Below are 17,363 nucleotides of genomic sequence, written 5' to 3' on the forward strand. Positions count from 1 at the left end.
ACAAGGCATGGCAGGTGTCTATGCATGGCTCTTTGCCTGAAGAGCTTCCCAGATGAGGTCCAGACCCAAGTCCCAGGTTCACCTTGCCTCAGCTGCTCCTAAGTAAGGACTAAATTCTGAAGATCCATTTCATAGTTTGGGACAGTACCTGGATGTCCAGGTCCATTTTTCCAAGGGCTTGTAGTCCTCTTAGAAGATAGGTCATGTCTGTTAGAAGTTCCTTGTGACAATTAAGAAAATTTAAAGTTGAATCAAAGCTATTAGAAATAAGTATAGGATATCTGGAAGAAAAGTACATGCTGGGTGAATTTGCAGGGATTGCCAAGTTAGTAGCAAAAAGGCAGTACTGATATTTTTACTCCTGACACCCAAGAAGCAAGTGGGTATAAGTAACAGCCATCTAGGTGAGCCAAGACAGTGGCCATGTAGTTAAGGGAGCGACAGATCTCCAGTAAAATTGATGTCATTATACAGGCTTCCGTATTCAGTGGACTTTGTTCATAGCTTCTCTGAGTACATTAGTGAAAGAAACTGACAGCTAGAAGAGGCCTAGAAACATTCATCTGTCCCTACTTTAAGATAAGGAGGCTGATACAGAAGAGACTGCTCACCAGCATTTGTACTGCTCTTTATAAAAGACATTCACATGTGCTACATCATTTATTATTTTATAGAAAATAACTGCAGGTGTCTTTTCTTGAACAGTTACATGTGGCTTTGTGAGGAGGACTGGATAGTAAATATTCAGTCAACTTTATGATCTTATCAAATGCACCCTCTTTAAGACGTTAAAAATGTGAAACGTAGGGTAGTTAGGTCATTTGCCCAGAATGCTACAGCTGGCTGCTAAGGAGCAGACCATCTGGCCTGCCACCTTGCTCTCATGGCTACCGGTAAACCCTTCCCTTGATTTTCAGTAGTGCAGTGGATCAGGTTTATGATTACAGCATGACTGAGGCTGGTATTCACTCCCTAAGGAACATGGTGAGTTGAAATCAGGAATGGTATCAGTTTACAGGTGGCAAATCAACAGATTCCGTATCAGTAGTCGCTGTTTTCAGAGTTCGTTATGAATCCTAGCATCCAGAGCAAATAGAGAAACAGGTAGAGTGGTCAGTGTCCACATAGTAAAAACCTCCCCATGAGGTGGGGGTGGGGAGAGGGTTAGAGCTAGAGCTAGAGTTAGGGTTAGGGTTCAAGTTAGAGGGTTGGAATTACAGGGCTAGGGTTGGAGTTGTGGGATTGGGGTTAGGTCCCCGCAATAGTTCTTCTGTGCTGTCTTAAGGAGGAGAGGCTGCCGAGTGGCTGTCCAAGTCCAGACAGTTAGGCATACACAGCAGTAACTTCTGTGGCTGTTCCTTACATTTTCTTCAGTGTAGGTCCATGTTTAATGCCAGGACATGTCAGCATGACCTAATCAAAGTCCAAGACCATAGGCCCCAAACATAGGACTCTCGGAGATCTGTTGCCATTGTAGGATGAACCCTAGGACGTTGCCTGAATAGCAGCATGCTAACTTTATCCTGTTCTTGCTCATTGTATGCTAAGTGAGCACGGCAGAGAAGAGCCAAGTGAGCATACTCCTGAGTTTTCATACCGCTCTCTCCATTTCATCCCAGTTCTTTATACAGTCCAGGGCTTGGAGGTTGAGGGCAGAGGCTTCGGGGGTGTGTGGGTGCGGAGGGCAAGTGCTTCAGAAGTTTGCTTTTGTTTAGTGACTAGATTGAGAATATTTTGTTCCTTAGATCATAGCCTCTTTAAAAATAGCCCATTTTACTTTCATACTTACACAAGAAAAGGCCTTCCTGGAAGTTAATTTTAACCTTCAAATTTGAATGATGGGAAAATCAAAGGGATTGATTCATCCTCATGGTAATTATGGGCTGTTTGACTCACTCATGCTATCCAGTGTAAGTTCAATTGAAAAATAATGTGTAGATGATTAGGTTAATGGTCAGTTGGCTTGTGCGTCTTGTCTATTACTGTCTTGCCTGATTTGCCAGCTGAGTAAATATAATATTTTCCTAAATTTAAATTTCCATTTGTTAGTCTTTTTGGTCCTGTGCTTGCGTGTATCAGGCTCCTGTTGAGGACGGATCTCGAGGTGTACCAGGAGTACACCTTTCACTTAGCTTCTTAGTTCTTTCCATCAGCAGGAAGCTGCATACAGACTGAAGCTGCTCTATCTGAAGACCGGCGTGTTGCTCACATGTATGCATCTGTAACTTTATTTCATCCTCCATTTAGAAAGTGGTGACTATCCTTCATTGTAGGGACAGGAAAGAATTGGGAGACCAACACAGACCCCAGGTCAGTTTGTGTTCACAAATATGTTTCATGTGGGGAAGTTACAGGAAGGACATACTGCCACTTCTTTCGAGGCTGGACATTGTGCTAATATGGTAGACGGGAACGCTTGAGAGGACAGGAAGCTTCCTTCCTGGAAGCAGACATTAAAGGTGGGTAAGATTCAGGTAAGGGGTGGAGCCAAGAGGAGAATGCAATAAATAAATGAATGTAGACCATTGCTAGCGGCTTTCCCCAAGCTCTTGCAGTTCCGCCCGACTCTGCTAGGCATAACTCAGCATAGATTCAGACTTGTCCATACATTCCACTGCCATAAAAGCCCTGGGGATCATCGTGGCTTTGCTGAGGTGTTTATCACTGCCGAGGCAGTCTAGGCTGTCTGCTCTATAAGGCCTCCTCCTGCCCACCTCTTCTAGACTCCTCCGATCTCCCCCCCCCCCCATGGTATTAACTCTCAGGTCTCCTTGTAGCAATGCTGTCCCAACACCCTTCTCTTAGACATGATCATCCTAATCTTTCATGTCTCAAGCCATTAAAAAAGCATCCTTCTCAAACCAGAATACCTTGGGGTCCGGCCACCTCCTGCCCCATAAGGGCTATAGTATGTGACCGGAAGTGACCCCTGTTCAGCCTCATTCACTGATCTCATGAAGCTGAGAGCTGGAAAGGAGGTTTAGGGCCAGTCTGCCGGGAAGGTTGGGGCTGTGGCTTGCCGAGTGAGGCGGGACTTGGCACTGTTAGCCCTGCGCACCTTTGATGCTTTATGATCAGGAGATGTGCATACTAAAAAGGAAATGATCCCTGTCCGTGCTCATAGGGAGAAAAATCTCTACGCTGCTGTAACACATTTTTAACTCGTTTCCCTCCCAGTGGTAGATAAAAGCTTGATTTCTTCTAGTAGTAGAGTGTCCATTCGCTTTATTCCACTTTTCGTTAGGCAGGTGGAAGAGAGTATTAGTCCTTTGAATTTATCTATCCGCCTTGCTCTGAGAGCTCATCATATTGATGTTGCTTTCTCTTTCTGGCCTTATAGTCTTTTTATACAAACACACTACACCCCCCCAATCCTGGCTTCCAAAACTCATACTCTGCATTTTATTCCTCAAACTGGAAAAGGCTTACAGTATACTTAAAAAAAAAGCCACTTCATCCTTTTAAGCCCTTGGTTTTAGGCATTTCAGACCTGGGGAAAATTAATATGTGGTACAATGAGCATGAACCTTGCTTTCTTCGGACCAGCGTTATAGCCAAGTAACCTGGCATTTTTATTGTTTTCTCCTTCACTCTCCCTGGGTTTATTGCAGTTTCTAATTTGAGCTCCCTATGATAGGCAGACACCAGACTACTTCATTTTCAAGAGGATTTCTCTGCATGCACTGACCCTGAAGCTTAGAACTGTGAACCACAAAAAGATATACATAATGGAACGTTCAAAGAAAGAATTTGTGATAGTTTTATTCGATTTTTTTTGAATACATTCACCCCTGTGGTGAAAGCTGATTACCCTCCTAGGAAACAGCCTTTTCAAAAAGTAGGAAAAAAAAATCACCTTCGTAGTCTCTTTCTATATGGCCTATCTGCATCACACATATTAGGTAGTTTGGGAAGTAAAGATAAATACATATCTTCATCATAGAGCATGAGAAGTGTGCATTTTGCCAAGGATAGATTACAAAAAGGAAGGACATGTTTTCCAGTTGTGTAGAAAATGCCTGGACTTACAGAGTCAGGAAGGATTTGTAAAAAGTGTTGCTCTAGACCTTAAATATTCTTCAAAGGCTGTGTATTGACAGCTAGTTCGCCAACCTGTGATGCTCCTGAGTGGTGGTAGGGCCTGCAGGAGGCAGGGCCCAGTCTAAGGAAAGCAGGCATGCCCTTGAAGGGGATACTGGTGTTCTTGTCTCTCCTTTTTATATATCTGACACTGTCCAACGGACAGTTTCTCCCATCATACATTCCAGCCATAATAATAGGACCCAGGGATCATTGACTGAGCTCTCTAAAACCAGAGGCAAGGATAAACCTCTGCTTCCTTTGGTTATTTGTGTTATTTGTCAGCATGGCAGAAAGCTAACAGCCGCTAAGCTGTGAGCCTCAGGCTGGAGGCCACTCCCAGTGACACTACTCAGCAGGGACACTGGGTACTGGCTTGTTAAAAGGGATCTTGCTAACATATTAAAAACAACAACAAACAGTCTATACCAGTGAAGTCTGGGTACACTGGCAGATTGTCCACACTTCTGAGGACCTGTTAGAGAACACAAATAGACATCAAGACCTTGTAATTCTTGGTGTCAGTGATGTTGAGGCTCTGATTTGTGACTCCAATGGTGTGTGTGTAAGTCACTGTTTAAGTGGACAGTGTGCACAGAGAACTCAGTATTGCGTTTGCATTTAGAATTTTCCAGAATGCACTCTTTTGCCCCGGGGCAGGGGCACAGATAATGCATCGGGTATGAGATCTGACATAAATGGAATTATTGAGTCTTTGTGAAGTGGTAATTTTCGTTTTGACTGTTGTGACAGCAGGTGGAGCTAGTAGTAAGAATTCTATTTCTAGGCCATTTGAAAGGCAGCAAGATCTACAAAGCTTACATCAGTGTGTTTGTTGCAGAGCTTTAGAATAGTAAATTATTAAGTATTAGCTTTGGAAAGCGATTGTGTTATTGTAGAAAGAAAGCTGTGCAAAATGAAAACCTAGTCTCCAGAAAAGAGGCTTGCATTCAGATGTGTGTGGCCCTGAAGACAACCTGAGGGCATGCTGTGGATCATGTGTTTACACAGTTTTTTGTGTACCCAGCGACTCTGACCTCCACTGAGTTTAAAATATGAGCTATATGACTGTGGGGAAAACAGTATGAAAAGACATGATGATAGAGTTATTTGTGTTATTAGATTATTTTTCATTTTAAGTGGTACTAAGCATGCAATTTAAATATTTTTTTTCTATTAAAACCTAAAGAACATTCGTTTTTTATAGTGTACAATCGTGGAATGGTGGACCTGCATACTTTAAAATTCCAAATATGGATGTGTTGTCCGAATATGTAATAGAAAAGACAACAGCATTCATCTGCTCCCTTTTCTTATGAATCACACACTGAACCATGCACTGCATTCTGCCCCTCATTTCTCTGAGTGAGCTGCAGTTACCAGAGCAGATCTTAGGCTTGTATTTTCTTTTGCTCTGAAGGCTGTTTTATTCCCAAAGCCATGGTTTACTTTACTGGCCAGGTAAATTAAAAGTGACTTACTTTTTGCCATTGCTTTTTGGAGATAAAGATGATTCAAAACACACATGTGTTTAAATTTTTATTTATTTTTATATCCCAACCATTTTCCCCTCCCTTCTCTCCTCCCAGCTCCGCCCCCCCCATCTACTCTTCCTCTTTTTCCATTTCTCTTCAGAAAAGGGTAAGCCTCGATAGATACCAGCCAGCCATGGCATATCAAGTTTCAGTAAGACTAGGCACCCCCTCTTCTGTTAACACTAGATGGGGCAACCCAGTAGGATGAAAGAGACCCCAAAGGGAGGCAGGCAATCGAGTCAGAGAATCACTTCCTACTCCTTCAGTTAGGAGTCCAACAAGAAGACCAAGCTATACAACTGTGACATATATGCAGAGGGCCTAGATCAGACCCATGCACACTTTCTGCGTGTTGGTTCAATCTCTGTGAGCCCCCATGAGCCCAGGTTAGTTGAATGTGGTTTTCCTTGTGGTACCCTTGACCCCTATGGCTCCTACAATCCTTCCATCCCATCTTCTGTGGGATTCCCCAAGCTCTGCCTAATGTTTGGCTGTGGGTCTCTGCATCAGTTTCCATCAGTTGCTGGGTGAATGCTCTCTTATGACAAATGGCTTAGGCAATCAATCTACGAGTATACTAGAATATCATTAGGAATCATTTCATTGATCTTTTTTTCACTTTCTCCCCCCCCCCCCCCCCCCGTCTTGTTAGGGTCTATCTTAGATCTCCTCTGGAGCTCCTCTGGAAGGGGTCCTCCAGGCAGTGTCAGGGGTGGGCTCCCTGTCATGGTATGGGTCTCAATTTGCACCAGCCACTGGTTGGCCACTCCCACAATTTCTGCGCTATCATATCTATAGGCATGACAAATTGTAGGTTGGAGGTTTTGTGGCTGGATTGGTGTCCCAATCCCTCCGCTGGAAGTCTTGCCTGGTTATAGGAAATAGCTGGTTCAGGCTCCATAGCCCTCATTGTTCCAAGTCTTAGCTAGGGTTGCCCTCAGAGATTCCTGGGAGCTCATCCCAGTGATCCCAGTGATGCACTCCCCAGTGCATTCCAGTTGTCTTTCTCAGTACCCTCCCCCTCTGTCTCCACCTGAGATCAGCTCTCCACCTGATCTCACCTGTTCCTGTCTCCACCCTCCCATCCAGAACCCACCCTCTTCCCACAATGTCTGTTCTATTTCTCTTTCACAGTGAGCTATTGTGGAAAATAAATATAGCTATTAATGTTTATTATTAAAAGCCTATAATTATTATGGCAGTGTTATTTAACCTGCTTTCAAATCAATAAAAGGCACAGACACCTGATAGATTTTAGATAAGCCTTATTTTACCTGGGGCTGGGCAGATAATAACCCCCTAAATTACCTTTACCTCCCAACTCCCATCCCATGCCAATTGCTCTAATAATTTCTATCTGGACTACCTCCCATCCATAATTCCATAAATACTTGCTTATGTTTCTCCCCTTGGCTGCTTTTCTTTATCCACCCGATCCGGCCAGGTACTTCTCACCAGGCTAACCCATGGCAGGTTCTGTTTCCTTCTGGCTCCTCTTTCTGTCTCCTCCCGTGATCCTTCTGTCCTCCAAGCCTGCCAACCTTAGCTCCACCCCTCACTTCTGCCCTTCTCAGACACAGGACTTTTATTCAGCCAGTCAGGGAGGCGAGCTTACACAGCAGTACTTGGGGCATGTGAGTGTCTGCTCATGAAAAGCAGCAAGCAGACCCCGGGGAGCAGCATAGTCAACAGTCAAATGCAAAGCACTAAGACCGTGCTGTTACAGCAAGAGTCATGCAGCCCCCCGTTAGCTCTCCTTGATGCTTGGCTTCTTTAGTCTGTGGATTGTATCAGGGTTATCCTGTACTTTATAGCTAATATCCGCTTAGAGGTGAGTACACACCATCTATGTCTTTCTGGGTCTGGGTGACCTCACTCAGGATGATCTTTTCTAGTTCCATCCATTTGCCTGCAAATTTCATGGTTTCCTTGTTTTTAATAGCAGAGTAGTATTCCATCATGTAAAATGTACTGCATTTTCTCTATCCATTCTACAGTTGAGGGTCATCTAGGTTGTTTCCAGTTTCTAGGTATTACGAATAAAGCTGCTATGAATATAGTTGAACAATTGTCCCTGTGGTATGGTGGAATGTCCTTTAGGTATATGCACAGGAGTCTGGGTCTTGAGCTAAATCAATTCCCAGTTTTCTAAGATACCATCATATTGATTTCCATAGAGGTTAATGGGCTTTTTATGTTTTGTTTTGTTTTTTTTGCTGAAAATCAGAAATTATATTTCCATGTTTGTTCTTATTTATTACTTACTTGTTACTTACCCAGCAAGCATGTAATGAATGCCTATTACACACAGGCATCATGCTCAACACCGGGGATGAACTTTGAATAGTACACACTCCTTTTCCCTAGCATCTCTCAGCCAGGCATGTGTTTAGGCCCTCGACATAGAGCCTAATCCATTCCTTAAGTGTGTTGTGACCGCTAGGCTGCTGGTCACAGCAAAGGGACTTAGCAGAGACACATCAGAGACTCTTTCAAGTGAGGTTGTGCTTCAGTTACATCTGGGAGGAGATGTGTAATAAAAATTCACTAGGAGAAATAAAAGGAAGAGGTGCTTCCAGGCAGAGTGTTTACATATGCCAGGGTACCAGATGCTAGGAGCCTGTGGGTGCGGGAAGCACTAGGATGTTTGCTAGAGAGAGTGGAGCATGGGCCGGCGGAGGATGCTGGTGGCTCTTACAGAATGCACATCACCCATGAATAAATTATTCAGGAATCTCAACAACTTGAGATGTGATTTAATTTATTAGCTTTTGGAGTTCATGAAACTAAAGTTATGGATATGATCTTTGGGAACATGCATGGCTAGACTTCAATTTCAACCTCAGCTAGCCTTTTAAAATATGTTCTCTGGTCACAGGGTGATTAGATGGGAATGGAGCTGCATCAATCTCCGTCCTTAGCAACTACAGGGGGAAAATTCTGTGTATGCTAATTCAGTGCAGTGCAGTCTGTGTCTGAAGGTGCTTCACTTCAGCCAGCTGCGATGGAAGCGTGTAGACTTACTTTATCATTGTTGCCTTAACAGTGCAGCCCAGTTCCATACATCGCAATTATGTCACATTCACCATTACAAGTGATCTGGAGGTGATTTGAAGTTTATAGGAGAGTTGTGTAGGGTTACACTCAAAACACTCTATCATTTGGCATAAGGGATTTTTGCATCCTCTAGTTACGGTATCTTCCGGGGTATATAACCCCCATCCTTCATGGACACCAACAGACATGGACGGCTGTACTTACTGAATGCCTGCCGGATATTGTTGCTGGGAGGTAATGCCTGCTGCCTAGCCGAGGACGGCCAGCTGCCTCCTGGTCATTTTCCTTTTAGCTGTCTCCTAAGCGTAGTACAGTTAACACATTGAAAGTACAGCGCTTTGCCGGTCCCCTGGTCCTACTCTTTCCCTAGGCCTTTTCATCCCTTTAACTGACACCTCAGACAGCCAAGTACTCAATTCAGAACCTCTGTGTTATATGTGACATTTCACCTGCCACATCTAACTCCTCAAGTTGTGTCATTTCTGTTCTAAAGCATGGCCTTCCACCCCTGTGCCTTCCACTGCCAGTGCCCACAGGGCTCTTGCCTCCTAACCTGCCTCTCCTTTTACATTGTTGCCTTTACTCCCAGTCCCTTTTCACAGCAGCGATAATGCGAAATACATTTCCAAACTTTAAACCAGATCACATCACTTCTCTATGAAAACCTTTACTGACTTTCTATCACAACTTCAATAAAACCCCGTGTTATTTACTGCAGCCTCCAGGAGCTGAGAGTTCTGGCCCTCTGGCCCTCGCCACCCTTGTGTTGTATTTCTCCCTCTTTCTTTGAACCCCTTCTAGCTGCATGGCTGCCCTTCATTTCCTGCCCCGTGGCTTGACATGAGCTGTCCACTTCCTGGATTGTGTGTCTTCTCATTCTGTAAACCACTTGTAGTATTTTCATGATTCAGTTCTTAGCTCAAACAGATTCTTCCCAAAGAGCCCCCTCCTCCAGTCTATGGTGTGATGACTCCTGGGTCCCTCTTTCATGACCTTCCATTTCCCTCTCCATCACTGCGCATGCTCCAGTTTTCAGGGATGTGTGCACTTGCAGTGAAATGGCCACCTCTCCTAGTACATGGTTTGCATCGTAACTGGAATTACATTCTTTTTCACCTTCTACCTCCAGCATTTATTACAGTGGCTGGCACATAGTGGGTCCTTAAAATTTGTAAAATAATCATTTTAAAGCATAATAAAGCTACGTAGAATTTTTTTAAAGCTCTTAAGTCATTAATCTCAAAGAAAAAAAATGAACCTAAGAAAATTGTTTTACCATTGTAAACTCTTGAAGCTATTTTGGGAAAGGCATATGGCTCAGTGTTATTAATTATGTCGCCCAAAGGATAGAGTTACACATACTTATTAGATAGTTTGGGGTTATTTTTAAAACAAGATGATAACTTTTTAATGGAAATCCTACATTATGCAAATGAACTGCCCTTTCTATATATTTCAGGCTCAGTTCACTAAAATGTCTAAATTCTTGGCTCTGCTCCTTAAACCTGCCCCAAAGATCACATTAGAATTCATTTTAATAGACCTTGTAAGCACAGTACCCAATCTCATATCATCACGCTGGGCTCTTTTATTATGAGAGTCGCAGGAAGCTGAGCCCGAGGCTGCTAAACTCGTTGTGGGGTGTACCCAGGGCTGGGGACAGTGCCAGCTCTATTGTTTATGTAATATCCTCTCCACCTTTATCTGTGGCATACAATTGATATTGACTTTTGAGAAACTACTTCTCTGACCCTGTCTCCCAGCTGGGGGGAAGAACCTGCTGAAGTGGCATCTGGCTAGGAAAAAAAGGGTATTAAAGCAGCATAAGGGAAGGAAAATTATGCGACTTCCTTTAATAACTGGTTCCATGCCTGTCTTTTGGATCCATTAGAGGGAGAGGGTTAAACTTTTTCAAGGTCATGCATGGTTCCTCCATTCCTGGAGAAGCTCAGTGAACCTGCGTATCTCTGGTTTTCATTATTGATTGCTACGTTTGGACTTGCTTTAGCATGTAGCACAACACGATGTCTTTTCGGCTGTATTTATGAGTGAATACCCTTTGTGAAAGATAAAAATCAGATTATCTGTGATATTTATCATTGTTCGTGTCTGGCTTATTTTTTCTTGAACAGGACTATAGTAATCTTTGGCAAATTTTTCCCCCAAATCCCCCACTTCTAGGTATATCACTTGAGGGGTTTTTAAATGTCGTAAAGAGAAAGAAGGAAGCCCAGCTCTATCGGAATGAGATAAGGCACATCTTCACAGCTTTCGACGTGCACTGTAAGTGTCTTGAAAGTGTTTTCATGTAAGAATTGCTGCTGAGAAGTTGTGAGTGGTGTTATGTCTCCAGTGAAACAACAGTGACTACTATACTCACTTGTTGGCTGTGGCCTCAGGTGCTGGTAGACCCTTTCCGATGTCGGGATACCAAGTCGCTGACATACTCCCTGGATGAAATAGTTACAGTCATATAATTGCATTTGTGTACTGTACCTATGTGTTTACCCATTGTACCTATGTTGTGGTGGTAACAGCCAAAGGACTGGCCCTAGGGGATACAGGCCTCAAGCCACCCGTGGTCATGTGGGAGACACTTCCGCCACTCTCACTTTGACCTATAGATGCCTGGAAGAATCCACACTAAGTGTGCCTTCCAAGATTTATGTACTGGCTGTGGTTATAATTTCCCCTGAATACTAATATATCATAGGTCTAACGCCGAACCAGGAAACAATGAATTTAGAAGACTGAAATGTTTCGGCAGATCACAAAGACCCAAAGCCTAATGCATCATGTCTATGCAGTCCTTTCCCTAGGACTTAGGGACTCAGAAAGTGCAAGGCTGGCAGTGGCCTTCCTGCTTCTCCAGCATTGCCCTAAAGGGCGGGGTACCCCTACCACATTTGAAATTCTTCCAGGGAGATGCGTTCACCGGGTGTATAGTGACTGTCTATGTCAGATCAACTGTAAATCATTACTGTTTTCTTCCCCTGATTGTGATAATATATTAAAATCTGTCTTCCTATAGCTGTTATGGCTGAAGTCTTAGTTCACAGGGTTTAAAGGCATAAGTGAATGTTTAATATTTTGTTTTCATCTAGATCATGGATTTCTGACTCTAGAAGATTTCAAGAGGGCGTTTAGCCGCGTGGCTGCCAAGCTCCCGGAGAGGACAGTGCTGGAAGTGTTCAGGTACGGCACTGGCCGCCTCCACCGTTTGTGCACCTGCATCTGGAGTTTTAACACAGAACCTTTGTTTATGCTGACTTTTCGCTTCTGGACATTTAGGTTGTGGCCCAGGAGAGAAAGTTAGTTAGCCATGAGCCTAGCCACCTGCTTTGACAGGGGCTTATAAGGACAGGAACAAGAGAACCTTGTAAATTAATGTGTCATGAAAAGCTTTACTGACCTTCGACATGGCCTGCCATTGTCAGCAAGACGACGCATGGTTTTCAGGTTGGGGAGAAGAGCTGGAAGAAAATGGCGACCCCTCATTCATTTGCTGCCCAAGCTGCTGCCACCAGTCATGGCGTATACGTGATGTGCACCTTAAGGTTGCGCCATACAGTTTTCTTCAAAGTGGCCTGAGCACAGTCTGTGTTGGGAACCTGCAGACTTTGTTGGTGGTCTTAGCACCCGCACACGCAGGCCTGAGAAAGTGGCCCAGCTGCCTCTTCTCTGATCCCTAGCTTGAGCCTGTTGTCAGCTGTCGTCATGTATATTGATTAAACCTTAATCACTAGCAACATCCAGAAAAACCTAAATGCTGAAAGATCACAAAATATATACATGTATTTCTCTCCAAGAACCCAGACCTGAATGGTAACATCATAGCTGTCTGGGACTCAGTTCACCATTTCTTGTTCATCTGGCTGCTTTAACTCCTGGCTGCTTCTTCCTCTGGGGTGGCTGTTTAAATTGCAGCCCTCCGACCTGAACACCAACATCAGGAGGAAAGGGCACAGAAAAGCAACCCTTCTTTTGAAGTTATGTATCATTCCTTTACATCCCAGTGACCAAAACATAGGTTCCCTGCTTGTATGTGCAGGGGAGAGAGGGAGGGCCTTTGAACCATCCTGGGCCCACTTAATAGAGGTTCTGACCCTGAAGAAGAAGGAGAGGGGATGGATATTGGGGGACATCTGGCAGAGATTCTCTTTTGGGAGAAAAGTAATTGAACAGAATCTGGCCGGAAGCCAGCCCTGCTCAATAGAAATTATCAAGCAGGTTATTTGAATAAAGATGGCACACATTATCATTAACAGTGACATATATGAAATTCATTTGCTGCCTCGCTCACAGGCAAGCCGTTGAGCAGGCTATTGAAGGAGAGCATGTTTCCTGGTGCATACAGAGTGCTACCAGAGAAGGTAGGTGATGTTCTTAAGCGCATATTAGCATCTGTTTACGTGCCTCATGGCGAGATGAGTGAACATCAGCATATTCCTACCTTGCAGTGGTAGATGCTGGGAGGAATTAAATATTGGCATCTATTTCCCAGTCCATTAAAAAAAAAAAAAAAAAAAGGAGCTGCCCAACTTTGCTGTTTGTTGCATGGAGAAAAATGTAGCAGGCATTTTGGCTACTTTGTGGGTTTTTTTGTTGTTTTTGTTTCTTCCTTTCTTTTCCACCTTTTTATCCCTACCTCTTCTCTCCCCCTACTACTAGATGAGAGAAAAAAGGATAGAAGTGAAAGGGGTGACATTATCATTAAACTACTTCCTGCTGATTAGGGGGTGTCAAGTTCCTTGAGGGCAATCAGGATATCTAATTTCATCTAATTTCTTCATGTTTTTTTGTGCACAATTACCTAACCACCAACCACCCACCCAGGAACAACCCACCTATCAGGGCCCTATCGTATTTATATATCATCTGAAAAGTTCCCAGAATTCCAAATGTCACACAGTCATGAGACAAATCATAGTCAGTTGCTCCAAAACAGCCCCAGGATTAAAATCCCCACCCCCAGGATTAAAGCTAAAACATATTTCCATAACATTTCTGTGGGGGGGGAGGTTGTTTTGTTTTGTTTGTCCTGGACTCACTTTATAGACCAGGCTGGCCTCAAACTCACAGAGTTCCTGTGTAACCCTTGAGTGCTGGGATTACAAGTGTGCACCACAGTGACCAGCTAGTTCTGTGTTTTTTAAAGAAACCAAAATTACAAAATTCTCACTATAGAAAAAAAAATTTTTTTTCTGGTCCTGGGCCTTAGGCCTAGGGCTTTTGCATGCTACACAAGTGCCCTATCATGGAATTACACACCCAGGCCACTTTTTTTGTAGTTTTTATGTTAGGCAGAACCTTATTAGGTTGTGGACACTGGCCTGAAACTCATAATTGTAGCCCAGGCAGGTCTTAAATTGGTGTTAGCTTGCCTGGGCCACCTGAGTAGCTAAGATTATAGCCCTTTGAGACAGAGACAGTGCATAACCATGAGTGAAAAAGTAACAGCTTCCATTCCAAACTCCACCCTGCCACCTTGTAGAAAGCAGTTGGAAAACCTGTTTGTAAACATGACTTTATTTAACAAAATCACCTGTGTTGCCTACTAAAACTCTGTCTCTGTGCGTTCCCTAAGTTGGAAAATGGAGTGGCCTAACCTGGCTAAAAATATCTTGCCGTTTTCGTAGTTTTAATTTTTTTTCAAGTGTGACAGTATGTGTGGGCAAGGGGTCTTTGAGGCTCTACCTGCTCCTTGTGCCCTGCCCCTTCCTGAGGAGCTATTGACAGTGAGTGGCAGTTGTGGGAATGGATGGACACTGTCCTTAGGAGTGCAGCCACTGGTAATCAGCCCTACACCCATGCACACCCAGCCATCCTCAGACTCAGTGGCACATTTTAAAAAAAACGTCACAACAGTAAGAAGGGGACGTTTTGGGAAGCAGAAGGTTCCAGAGGCATGGAGGGGGTGAGATAGAGGGTGAGGAGTGATTACAATCAAAATACATTGTATGCAGGTATAAAGTTATCAGAGTAAATTAAAATTGGTGTTTTTATTTTTATTTATTTATTTTTTAATTTTTCTTTTTAGTTACAATTTGTTAACTCTGTGTCCCAGCTGTATCCCGCTCCCTCATTCCCTCCCCCTCCCCAACTCCCTCCCTGGTCTCCTCCCTGCTCCTTTCCAAGTCCACTGATAGGGGAGGACCTCCTCCCCTTTCATTTGACCCTGTTTTATCAGGTATCTTCAAGGCTGGCTGCAAAGTCCTCCTCTGTGGCCTAACAGGACTGCTCCTCCCCTGGGGGTGGGGGGGAGGACAAAGAGCCTGCCCTTGAGATCCTGTTAGAAATAGTCCTTGTTCTTAATACGTTTTCAAAACCTATCTGATATCACGAAAGGTAGATACTTATTTCTGGGTTCTAGTCGGCAATAGCAAAACAATATTAAGTAAACAAATTCAAATCCAGCTAAACCTTTTCATTATCAGAGGATGGAACTGAAAGCTCAGGGTGTTAGGGCCACGATCACCTAGTCTCATTTAGAGCAGCATAATTTCATGAGGTATGTGTGACAGCTCTTAAAACCAAGTCTCAACACAAATTGAACTTTAAATTTCTCAATCAGAGAGGATTAAGTCAAGATGTCCCAAAATAATAAAGTAAATGAAATCACATTATTATTAAATGTTATGAATAATTTCTGGTGATACTATAGTTATTTGCCATTAATAATAATATTTAATTTACATATTAAATTACTTAGCTATTTTCTATTATATTTTATAATTACATAATATATTACTACAGTAGCACATGTAGGTATGTTGTAGTTGTTGATTAATATTTACTGTTGGTTTATGTTTTAGTAATGTTGCTGTTAGTCCTAAACAGCTGTATACCCAAATCACCACACAGACACTGGGATTTATTTAATCAACCTAGAACACAATGCTGGGCAATAGTTGTTCCATCCTAAATCTCCAAGCCCACGTAGTTTCTACCATTCAGATTTCCCATATACTTGCTTTTTGTGATATATTAGGTCCAGTCCATCTCTCCATGTCGATAGAACACCTTTTCTCCTGCCTCTGTTCTCCCAGCTCTGCCTCACCCTTTTTCCTCCCACTCATTTTCTGTCCTCTGGCTCCTCCCCTCTTTCCTGTCCTCTGGCTCCTCCCATTGCTCAACATTGTGACTAGTTGCTTTATTTTGGCCTGTTTACACAAAGTTGAGACAGGATGCTTAGAATAAGTATCACAATGCAATATCCGGATTGAAACCAGAAAGTGGGGGTAGGGGAGAAATCAGCATTTGAATGAACAAGGATAAGGTGTATACATTTCAAAAGGACATGATACCAACATACATATAAGCTGTAAATGCATGTATTTTTATTGTGGACTATGTGCTTTCAGATCACGTACTATTTACTCCTACTGTAGGTTCAAAACAATTTGGGGATGACTGTAATATACTACCAAAACAGGACATTTTAGTTGTCTGAATATGCCTTGTTTTAATCCATGATATGAGGCTGGGGAAAGGCTCGTTAGCTAAGATCATTTGCTGTCCTTGCAGAGGCAGCACACACATTGGGTGAATCAGAGCTACCTGTGACTTCTGTTCCAGACAATCTGATGTTCTCCTGCCTCCAAGGCAATCTGAACACATGTACACATGCACATAAAGATAAAAAGTTTAAAAGTTATTATATTAACACCTGATCTATAAACTAGAAATAAAAGAATAAACAACTGTTGAACTCAAAATGGAAAGAAAAATATTTCCCCTTTGTGCAAATTGAAATAGGCCAAAGAAATAGAGATGTCCGATACACAGTCAGCATCCTGTGCGTGTCCATAATTAATTCAGAGCACCAAAAGAGTAAAATGGGATATTTTTATAATGTGAATAGTGAATTGGTGAATAGTTGGCTGTTTTGTTGCTGTTTAGTGGTATGTTACAAGGAAAAGCGATGTGTTTTATCTCTCTCTCTGTATATATATATATTTTTTTTTTCTATAATTCATATTCTGACTGCTCTGTAGGTCTTACCTTTACTGTTTCGATAGTCCTGTGGTTAGATGGATTCAAACTCACTGTGTTCCCTATTTTTGCTTGTAAGGATTACAGGAGCCATATTTCCAATTGCCTATTATAGCCAGACATAATTACATTATACCTGGATAAAATTATATAGCGGGTAAATGCTAAAATTTTATAGTCAGCTTTTTTTTTTTTTTGAAATGTTCATCTATTCTTATATTGGAAGTTCTTCTTTCTAAAGTTGTTTTTTTTTTTTCTTGTAATTTTGAATCATTTGTAGGCATGTGTATCTGTGTAAAGGTTAGTGTATGTGCAGGCAGTTGGCTACAGAAGCCAGAAGAGGGCGTTAGATTCCCTGGAGCTGGAGTTACAGGCAGCTGTGAGGTCCTCTCTGCATGCCTCTCCGTATGTTTCCTATAATGTCTCTTTTCATTTGTAACTTGGCTATTGTGGCTTTTTAGTTTCTGATTTGGTTTTGTTTTCCTTTTCTATTTCTCTGTTGAGCTGTATCTACTAACTTCCTGTCCTCTTGTTACTTTGCTGTACTGTTATTTTACAGTATCTCCTTTGTGCTGTTTATGTGTCGTTTCAGTCCTGTCATAGAGACATGATTGCTTTATTGGGGAAGCAATCGTTTTAGAGATTTCATCGTTAGGCAGGATATGGTGTCACTCACCTAGAACGTCAGCATTTTGG

The 17,363-nt window shown here is 42.7% G+C and overlaps 1 protein-coding gene across 2 annotated transcripts in view; it reads left to right on the forward strand.

The window, feature by feature from the left end:
• Nucleotides 1-17,363, forward strand: part of Efcab11 (EF-hand calcium binding domain 11) — a 75,635-nt gene that overhangs the window by 16,307 nt on the left and 41,965 nt on the right. For both annotated transcript variants that reach the window (XM_055592974.1, XM_055592975.1), the window contains exons 4-5: nucleotides 10,854-10,955; nucleotides 11,777-11,867. In XM_055592974.1, coding sequence (XP_055448949.1) covers nucleotides 10,854-10,955; nucleotides 11,777-11,867 — 193 coding nt within the window. The remainder of the gene's footprint in view (nucleotides 1-10,853; nucleotides 10,956-11,776; nucleotides 11,868-17,363) is intronic.

The sequence above is a fragment of the Psammomys obesus genome, unplaced genomic scaffold, assembly GCF_907164565.1.
Source record: "Psammomys obesus unplaced genomic scaffold, mPsaObe1.curated_primary_1811, whole genome shotgun sequence".
NCBI classification, from domain to species: domain Eukaryota; kingdom Metazoa; phylum Chordata; class Mammalia; order Rodentia; family Muridae; genus Psammomys; species Psammomys obesus.